This window comes from Zeus faber (assembly GCF_960531495.2).
Source record: "Zeus faber genome assembly, chromosome: 19".
NCBI classification, from domain to species: domain Eukaryota; kingdom Metazoa; phylum Chordata; class Actinopteri; order Zeiformes; family Zeidae; genus Zeus; species Zeus faber.
The window spans coordinates 15,705,611-15,715,921 of NC_137206.1; the positions used below are offsets into that span (position 1 = coordinate 15,705,611).

General features: G+C 45.2%; 1 protein-coding gene across 1 annotated transcript; it reads right to left on the reverse strand.

The window, feature by feature from the left end:
* Positions 1-651: 651 nt before the first annotated feature.
* Positions 652-10,012, reverse strand: LOC307244807 (pyruvate dehydrogenase (acetyl-transferring) kinase isozyme 3, mitochondrial). Its single transcript, XM_080020116.1, has 11 exons — positions 9,654-10,012; positions 8,319-8,460; positions 8,007-8,078; positions 6,769-6,953; positions 6,049-6,138; positions 5,458-5,535; positions 4,944-5,020; positions 4,671-4,772; positions 4,020-4,127; positions 3,732-3,845; positions 652-3,560 (listed from the first exon to the last, which is right to left on the reverse strand). The coding sequence occupies exons 1-11, from the start codon at positions 9,754-9,756 to the stop codon at positions 3,411-3,413; spliced, it is 1,221 nt and encodes a 406-aa protein (XP_079876242.1). The 5' UTR covers positions 9,757-10,012; the 3' UTR covers positions 652-3,410.
* Positions 10,013-10,311: the final 299 nt, after the last annotated feature.

Genomic DNA, 10,311 nt, shown 5'->3' on the forward strand with positions numbered 1-10,311 from the left:
TAAGTGGCCTGGTACAAAAAGAAAAGAAAAGCCCCTTTAAGTTTCCAAAGAACAAAAAAAAAAAGAAAATCTTAGAACAAATATTCTCCATTGCTCGACTCGCCGATAAAGGTCCTTATTCTCAGGTTAATCTGAGGGATGTTTTGTTTCCATGAGGACAGGGTCCGAGAACGCTTCGATCGGGCGCCCCTCCAGGAGCGGGGGGGGGGGGGGGGGGCGAAATGAAACCACTCAGCCAGTCACACGACACGTGTCCATTTATTAGCTTTTACAAAGTACACCAAGTCTCCCCAACGGAGACTAGAGAGCTAAAGTAATCAAAGTTGTGTCGATGTAATTGCTTGTCACTTGCAAATAAATAAACGGCAACAGTATGAATTCCTTGCTCCTACAATCATCCATGAGGCTGTGAGTGGACAAAGCAGAGTTAAGCATCACAGAGGTTCCAAACGGCAAAAGATCAGCAAAGGGTGTTGTTGTCTTTCTTTCCCCCTATTGACGGTGGTTCAATGTACAATTTCTACCTAAATCAATTGTCAATCAAAATAGCCATTGATTGATTACTTGGCAGGACTTTGGTCATCCAAAGTAAGAATACTTGAACTGAACTTGAAGGTACTTCAGGAAAAAAAAAAAAAAAAGGCGAATGGCAAAAATGACTCACTTTATTCATGTTTTATTTATCTCTTTGAACATTTTAAATGTATTTGTTTTGTTAAGGTCTGCCCCACTAGGGACCCCTACTCTGCCACAGATTGCACACACACACACACACACACACATATACTAACGCTATATAAATAGCCTATAATGTCCTGTATGCACTACATTTAATTCTGCACTGTATGTTCACCGAGCATACATATATTTCAAATTTTTGAAATGTGTGTCCTTTTTTCCTTTTTTTAATATATATATATATATATATATATATATATATATATATATATATATAAATAATTTCAGATGGTTCTGTACATAAATTAAAAATAAAATGGAATAGCTGAATGTAAATGAAAAAATATGCATTTTCTTTGTCCTTGTACATCGTGTAAAAGAGAAATTCTCACGCAAAAGTCTTTATTGTAGGATTTGGTAGTAGGCGAGTTGATCTCATGCAGAATCCCCAGATCGCTGTATTGCTATTATTGCATTGCTATAACCTTCAAAGTCTTATTTTTGAGCATTGAGTTTGAATATACATGACTCCCTCCGAGCGGAGGGAAGAGCGTGTGTGTGTGTGTGTGTGTGTGTGTGTGTGTGTGTGTGTGTGTGTGTGTGTGTGTATATATATAAACTCGAGAGGCCCTGATGCTATGTGACTTCAATTTGTTGTTGTGAAGTTCTCTGCACAGAATTGCAGAGGTATGCGACATTAGAACCATAACAGACGACTGTATGTCACGCGTTCCCCTTTTGCTTTAAATGTTCGTGACTAGAAACACGGGAGCGGGCGGGAGAAAGCGGGGGCTTTTCGGAAGGCCTTGGCAGTGGTGAAACCTTTAGGTTTGGTCCAACAGCGCAGGAAATACAGGAGAGGCTGGACTGTGGAAAAAGCGCGGCTCACGCCTCTTCGTCACCATCTACCGCTCTGGGGTTTTGTTTTTTTTTCACGTCAGATGGATCTGAATGAGATGAGACGAGAAGAGGGAATGACTTCGCGTTATTCAACATGCCCCGCGCGTTCACCTCGGCTGCGAGTTTTTCCAACTAGCATCAGCGCGTTCCCTAGTCTTAACCGCAGTCCCGGCAAGTCTCGGCATCTACCCGATCGGTTGCTGTCGATCACTTTTTAATAAATAAAAAAAATAATAATAATAAAAGAAATAAAAATATTGCGTGAACGGAAAAATGCGTTCAGGGGGTGAGCCTGTGACGGCAACAGTAAGCGCAAAATATAAAAAGGGGGGTGAGGTAATCCCACCGCTTCTTACAAGACCCTTCTCTCCGTGTTCCTCCCTCGCTTTTGTATTTCTTCAGCATTCAAACCGTCTAAAATAACAAGACGGCATTATCGGCTTGCCGGGTCAAAGACACTTGGTCCACGTGTAATTGCTCCCACCAGGCGGTTTGAAAACGGCCACTTGGTTCCTGGCTTGAATACATAAATGTATCGTTAAACATTGTTGTCTCATATGTCTCACCGCGTTGGGTCATAAGGGACGACTCGACTGCGCTGGTGGTTGGAGAAGCGAGGACGGACGAGGCCGGAGCGGCGTCGTTTCGTAAGCTGGCGTTTCTTAAGGTGGCTCCTTGAGGCGGTCATTCGGACATGGTTCAACCAGAGTGCGGAGCTGGAAAAACGCATTAGTGACGCCGCCACGCCAAGCGGGGATGCAGGTGATGTGGGTCAGTGGTGCTGAGATGCTCACATCTACAGAAGAACCCTTTAGCTTTCCCCTTTTTAAATAAATTAAAATTGTAGCCATCAAGGCAACAGAAAATTATATATATATATATATATATATAGATAGATAGATAGATAGATAGATAGATAGATAGATAGATAGATAGATAGATAGATAGATAGATAGATAGATAAGGCTCTCATACTGGCATAAAAAATAAATATATTGGCCTCTAGATCATTATAAATAACAGGTAACAAATTTTTTTTCCTCATCACTGTTCTTACAGAATTATAATTTCCTCAAAATACCCCGGCAACACACTAATCTATGTGTGCGCTTAATCAAAAGGTTATTTCCGAGAGATTTGAAATGGAACTGAATTCAAACTTAACACCCCCCTGCAAATCTCTCGAATCCCGTTGAACCTGAACTCCCCTCCCGGGTCTCGAGAAAATGAGGTCTGCTTTGCTGAGCTGGACAGAGAAAAGCCAAACTTGACAAAGACACGCAGCCCCTGCTAATCAGCGGTGGAGGGCTTAGTTGCGTTACTTAGCCACAGGAGGGAGCAGCCATGCCGGTGGAAACGGAGTGGGAGACGCGGAAAAGAGACGACCGGATGACGGAGAAAGCTAAATACAGTTCAGCTGGCCGACTTCGGATTCAACTCCCTTCAAAAATAATCATTTTACTTAAAGACACATAATAATAAAAAAAAAAACGGGAGATTACAGATTCGGGTGGGGTTGAGCCTTGGGGAGGCGCCCACTTTAAACTTCACTTCAACTTTGGGGCTACTAGTAGTCACGCTCGCAGAAGAGACACGAGGGGTTGCCATAACAACATAAGTCAAGCAGATGATAACCGTTGCCATTGGGTACAAGTGTCAAGTTCAGTTCACCAGCCTGCAAAAACCGCGGCTGTTTCAGGAATGTTTACTCGAGCCTTATCTGAGCTAAGTATCTACCCAAGGGCAACATCCACCATGCACGCACTTGGCAAAGTCAGTCATTTTGCCACCCGGTGGGTGCGGCACTAGCGGGGGGAGAGGGGGGATGGCAGTTATCTCTTGGCCTTGTAATTGGACTTGCTGGCATCGCGCGGCTCTCGGCTGGGGTTGCTCCAGTCGTCCGCCTCGGGGCTCGTCTTGTAATGTCTCCAGGCCGACTTGTTGAAGACCGGCAGCCGCTCGAAGGACTCGCTGGACAGGGCCTGTCGTGGCAAACAAGAGAGAAACCATCAAAGGGAGAAACGCTCTTAAGACTCAAGACTGCAAAATACGTCTGATTTGGACCTATTCCATTTTTGGACGGATTGGAATCCATAATGTTTGTTCGGTAACATGTGACCTTTTTTTTGGGGCGCGGGGGGTGGGGAATATACCTTCAGATAAATGACGGCGTCCGTGCCCACTCCCTCCATTGAGTAGAGCTTCAGATCCCCCTGGAAGTAGCGAGCGTAGAGTTTGGAAATGGGCAGGCCGTAGCCAAAACCAGCCTGTCCGAACGGAAAAACACACAAGACAGAAAAACACAGAGGAATTAATTCAAAAATGACATAAGAAAATGGACTTCACATAAGTAAATGTCAAAATTTTGTAATTTGGTTCCACTGTGTGTGTGAGTGTGTGTGTGTGTGTGTGTGTGTGTGTGTGTGTGTGTGTGTGTATACCAGAGGGACGGCTCCCGGCTCCAGACTGGGTGTAGGGGCAGTGGAGTACATGTAGTGAAAAAGGCGATCGATCTTCCTCAGGGGAACCCCTCCGCCTCTATCGCTGATCTGGAGGAAAGCAGTCGGAAAGAGGCAGAGATATAAAAAAATAAAATAAAAAAAAAAGAAAAAGAGAGAAGACATTACAGGACATACTGAAGAGAAACAATGGTTATGGTTTCAAATGATGTGTCCGCGGGGGAACCAAGCCTTAAGCAAAAAATAAATAAAAATAAATCAACCTAAATCAACAAAATAGCCTGTGCCGATTGTCTGGTCTTCCAACTCGTGAAACAACATCGTAAAAAGCACGCTAGAAGCGAGACATGACTCTTATTTCGTAGCATTCCAATACATACCGGGCCTGGCACATTCATGGGACTGAGTAAAAAAAAAAACAATAATAAATAATAATCAAAAATATGAAAAAGAACCGTTAGCATCCAGGGGGGAAATTCCTTCCAGAATAAATGGCCCTGTTAATACAAAGCGGTTGGGCTTTTTCATTTCGACCTACTGAAATCGATCTCCGGAGAAACAACGGAAAGAACCCCATAATAACCCTGCCGCCGTGCGAGGCGCGTCGGCGCGTGTGCATGGGTCGACTCGAACCTTCACGGAGAGGTCCTCTTTTCCGATGGTGACTTTTGCTTTCACCGGCGGCAAACCCTCCCGACTGTCCTCGTGGAGCTCCACCGTGGCTCGCATGGAGTTCTGCGCGGCGGGCGAGCGGGCGGGCGGGCGGGCGGGCGGCCAGACGGGCAGACAGACAGACAGACAGATATAGGGTTAATTATTTTGCTTTGTAGAGGTCCCTCCACGGTTATGGTCAGATCACACTGTCCAATAAGCATGACCTGTCACAGATTCATGGGTGAGCCGTACCTTAAAAAGCTCAAAAAGCATGTGGAAGAGGTGGGAGGGCACGTACACAGACTGGATGGGCTTACTCGGAGCCTTGACTGGAAACAAAAGAGAGGAAACAGGGGGAGTCACAGGAGGACATACGAGAAAACACAGCCGCACAGAGACGTGGGCTGGCGATCCTGTAAACAAGGCACGCCAACAGGCCCACACACACACACACACACACACACACACACACACACACACACACACACACACACACACACACACACACACACACACACACACACACACACACACACACACACACACACACACACACACACACACACACACACACACACAGTTCCCTATGAAGTTAATGAGACATCGCATTCTGAGCGTGGCAAACATTGCGGGGAGAAAAACCCAGATTCCCCAGTGCCCGCACGCTTTACATAGAACAACAAATGGCTCGCTCGCCATGTGGGCTCGTGTGATTAGCGCGCGGGCGCGCGAGCCAAGAAGAGTCGAGACGGCGGACATCTCTTACTGTTGAACTCTTCGATCTTCAGCTCGGGAGCGGCCATGTAGTACTTCTCACACAGCATCTTGGCCGTGTCGTAGGCGTCTGGTGGAGGAAAGGCAAAAACAAACAAGGGTGACTGAAAAAGCCAGAGTTGAATAAGATGACCTGAATATTTGGGATCCAGTGAGGTCTCCAAGCAACGAGCGCCCTAACAAGACGGACTAAAAAGGAAAAATGCCCATATTATAATGGCAACTATGTGGAACGTGCGTTGCGCTTTGTTAAAAATGGCGATAATGTAAATCTAACCCTGAAGTACACCTGGCCTGGGTTTTTGTATGACTTTCTTTTGGGGAGAGGGAATGGTGTAAAATACCTAATTCAGATAAAAAAGTGAGGTTGCATAACAGATCTCAAAAAAAAAAAAAAAAAAAATCTGGAGATAATAATTCCACTCAAACAATGGCAAAGATTACGTTCACCGAAGTGTGAACTGTAACCGAGCAAGCAGACGTATGGATTTCCATTCTGAGCATTTTTTTATTCGAGGCTGCCCCTGCCTGGATGAAAGCCGTGCTTGCTATCGAGGAGAAGCACCAAACTAGTAGATCTCACCTCGGACCACTTCAGCCACGTCGCAGGCGGGGTCTATGCTGCCGATGTGTTTGGGGTGGGCTGGGTTGGTGTCATTACCAAAAAGCAGAGCTGGGAAAGAAAAGGGGAAAAAAAACAAAAAAAACATTGATTTGCTGTTAATTAAATGGACCGCAATTTTATTTATTCATTCATTCATTAAGAGTTAGAATAAACAATAACCGATAAGAGTACATTTTTCCCCACTTCCCACCCACACACTAGCCCCCACATACAACAGAAGAAAAAATTATAAATTATAAATTATAATTATAAAATAAAATAAATGAAAAAGAAGACATAATTAAAACAAATGAAATAAAATGTAAATTAAAGGCTAAATATTTAACCCTGCTGTCAATTAGACTAGAAAGGTGAACCGCCAAATCATAAACAAAGAGGAGCATGTAAAGAGAGATTCAGTGCATATAATTGCCTTTTGAATTGATATATACATTTAAATTGATTCATCATTAAACTAGCTACTGGCAAACATACAACAATAAATCATTTTAATCGGAAACGCAATTAAAAGACATAAAGAAGCACAATATTCAGTTAGGAGCAATGTAAACAAACTACTAAGTCAGACTACTACGACTACTACTTGTACTACTACCACTACCACTACTACTTGTACTACTTGTATTACTACTACTACTACTACTACCACCACTACTACTACCAGATTTGGGGGCTTACTGTGCTGGTTGATGAGCATGCGGAAGGATATGCGGTTGGTGTAGAAGCGGTCCAGAAAGTACTGGATGTTGCTGCTGATGAAAGGGTCGAAGCCAAACTTGTCCTTGTACTCAATGACCCCCTGAGCCATGGTGGGAACCACGTCATTGTGCCGGTTACGGATCTCGATCAACAGCTCCAAAAAACTGGGATGGATGGATGGACAGACAGACGGATGGAGATGTGGATTCACGAGGAGGATAAGAAATTGAAGACAAAACGTTCAATGTAATCAAATCAAATAAAAAAAAAAAAAAATAAAATAACACAATTTACAAACAAGATGACATGTGAAATCCTATGACACATTAACCAGAACAAATGCCCCCTCAATGTCTCCACAGCCATTTCTCTGCCAACTTTTCGCTGCCCCCCCCCCCCCCCAAATCAAAGCCAATCAAAGTGTTTATGGAGGAGTATTAGCAGGCAACGGCACAGTGTCCTTTCGTTCTGCGTCAGAAGAGGGGTCTTTATCTCGACAGCGCTTATCAACAACAGTTGCTGACTGGGCCACTGAGCACGCGCTCTTATCTCTATCTACTGCATGTCCAGGGAAATGCAATACAGGTATGTCTATCAAACAGCCACTGTGTCGAGTAAACACACGTTACAGCCGGTCGAGGAAATGTGTGTTTATTACAGGGGATAAGAAAAGGCAGAGGGAGGAGTGTAGACAGATAAGGGCAGATATCAATGTTCAATACGCCCATTAGTCATTTTTCCGACTGAGGTCCCGTACTGTCGCAGTGCACTGACATTGATACATAGTGTGTGTTTACACCAGGGTTCATTCTGCCATTACAAAATTAAGTTCAAGGACTTCCAAGTGCTTTTGAAAGCACTATCTTTTCCTTTTCAAGGACAGCGCGCAAAACAAATACAATACATGTTCGATGTGATCTTTATTCATGAAAATATAATCTTCATCTCATTGTCTATAAATAGATAGATAGATAGATAGATAGATAGATAGATAGATAGATAGATAGATAGATAGATACATAGATAGATAGAAATTCGCTTTTTTTCTATAAGTGTCTATTTCCAACCATGCTGGATTCAATTTACATTTCCCTGGTATAATCTAAGTCGTAAAAAGCAATTCTGGAAAAACGTCACTACGTTACGATTAGAATTTCATTTCAAGCTCCTCCAGCAGCCGGAAAGAACCCTGTCGCGTGCGCTGGAGTACTACTCACTCGTTCAAAACTTCAGGGTCCTCTGGTTTTCTGTTTTCATAGTCCAGCAGCTCTACAAAGCTCTGCATGTACCTGATAGGTCAAAGGGCACATATGCGTCAGCGGTGAATGGTGCTGCGTCATCCGCTAGCCTTCTCAAATAGCCCCCACCCCCCACCCCCCACCCCACACACACACACACACACACACACACACACACACACACACACACACACACACACACACACCACACACCACACACGTGCTATCATCTTACGGCCAAGAACATGTTGTAGTGGTGTAAAGTGTCTTTCTGGGAGACGCATCTCTCACCATTTCTGAACCAGTCTGATGGAGGGCTGGCTGAGCAGGTTATCTGGAAGCAGGTTGACCTCCCTCATGGTGTTGGCCAGACGCACCGGCAGCTCCTTACGCAGGAACATGTAGGACGTCTTCTCACACGCATTGTCCCTGCCTGAGCGGGGTGAAAGCGTCTCCATTAAAAGATGTTGATGTTGTTCGGCCCTCTCCCTCCCTGCGGAACTCTTAAAAACTGTTGTTTTTGTTGATGAAGGGCCTCGCGTTCCAAATGTCAACTCGGTACTGCAGCATCTGAATTATAAACTGGTTTTACAGCTTGTGTATAGCCAATATTCTGATGTCACTGCCAAACGAAGGGATCGTCATAGGTTTTAGGCAACCTCATTTCACATTAGATTAGATGTGGAATGACAAGCAAGTGTGTTGTCGAGCTCGCACAACCATCCCCGCTTATTTCGGCCAAGATGGCAGTCTCCTATTATTTTCCCCCGCGGTATAAGAAGTACTCAGACCCCATACTACCTACTAAATCGACAAATACCCTGAGACAAATTGACTCTATTTAAAAAGAACCGCACTGACATTTCTACTTCATAAAAAGAGTAAACGTACTTGCTCTAAAATGTACTTGTGAAAGTACTTGTGACATCCAGTGCCAGGTCAGAGGCTTTAATATATCATAAAGTACTGCTGCACCTTTTTTTGTGCAGATTCTGAAGCAGAAACTTTCACAACATAAAGAATATAGATGGTGTCATAGTCACTCGCAACGATATGGACCTAATCAATAATTGATGAGGAAGTTGAAAGCTGGGTAAAAAGTATAGATGCCGCGGAGTTAAAGTCAAAATTTCGAATGTGAATAAGTAATCTTAAGTAAACACGAGAAAAACGATATACTTAAATTACAGTCGCAAAACACATGTACTTGGTTATTTTTCCTGAGTTGGTGATAAATGAAATCCAACCTATGCGAAACGATGAACATCTTGTCCACAGCTGCCAGGGACTCGATCATGTTTAATCGGGATTGGATTAAGAAAAGCCTTGTGGGCTGCGTGTCTGAAGGTTGAGGGTCCAGTCGCTACGGGGGCAACTTAACAACCGGGCATCTGCTGTGTTCTGCTGCACACGCTCCATTATTTCAAATCCGTTATGACAGCGCACACCACCGCGGTCTGTGGCGGTTGGGAGCTGATCAAACACGAGGGAAACGCCATCCCATTTACGGAAGCACTGACTCAACGACAAGGCCTTGGATCCCAGCCTCGAACGGCAAGTCTGGACATATTGGGGAAGGATGTGGGAGATGACAACACACGAGAACGAGGAGACCCCGTCACTTACCAAAATCCAAAAACTGCTTGATGGAGAGCGGGGAGGGCGAGAATCGAGAGTAGTACTCTATTTTGGGGCTCGCGTTCTTCAGGAGGGACAGGAAAAGCCTCATTCTGAGTCTGGAAAGTTGTTGTTGATGACGACGACGATGATGTTGTTGTTGTTGTCGTCGTCGTCGTCGTCGTCGTCGTCGCTGATGGGCGACCAGTCGTCATCCAAAACCTCACCCGGTAATACTGACAGCGGACGCGCCACCCCGCGTTTTCCCCACATCTGACAGCGGGTTCGGCCTCGAAGTGACGTTTCTCGAGTTCTAAATACGCGACAGGCGGAGTGAAGACGACGCGTGGGGACGGCGCTGCGACATGCCCGCGGACAACACATCCAGCGAGGACCGTCTGAGGGGGGGGGTGGTTTGGGGGGGGGGGGGGGGGGGGGTGAGTCAACCGCGCTTGAGCGAGGGCGTTCGACGCTGTGACACGATTGGTTGAAATTCCGGAAGTAAAACGGAACCACCCGATTGGAGGAATTTGCCGTCAACCAAAGCCCCCCCCCCCCCAGGTCCATGGGTGGACCAGCGCGTTGACGCGTGGGTCGAAACTCGTCGTTTCGCGGTGCGTGGCCGCGTAACAGCGCACAGCGACCACCACCACCACCACCATGCATG

What these genes read in the sequence shown, in the direction of transcription:
- LOC307244807 (XM_080020116.1), bottom strand. Translation starts at nt 9,756, where the DNA reads ATGAGGCTTTTCCTGTCCCTCCTGAAGAACGCGAGCCCCAAAATAGAG. An exon ending in CATGCTCATCAACCAGCACA is followed by an intron (nt 6,139 to 6,768) that starts GTAAGCCCCCAA and finishes TTTCTTTCCCAG; the next exon opens with CTCTGCTTTTTGGTAATGAC. An exon ending in GAAGATCGAAGAGTTCAACA is followed by an intron (nt 5,021 to 5,457) that starts GTAAGAGATGTC and finishes TTTTGTTTCCAG; the next exon opens with TCAAGGCTCCGAGTAAGCCC.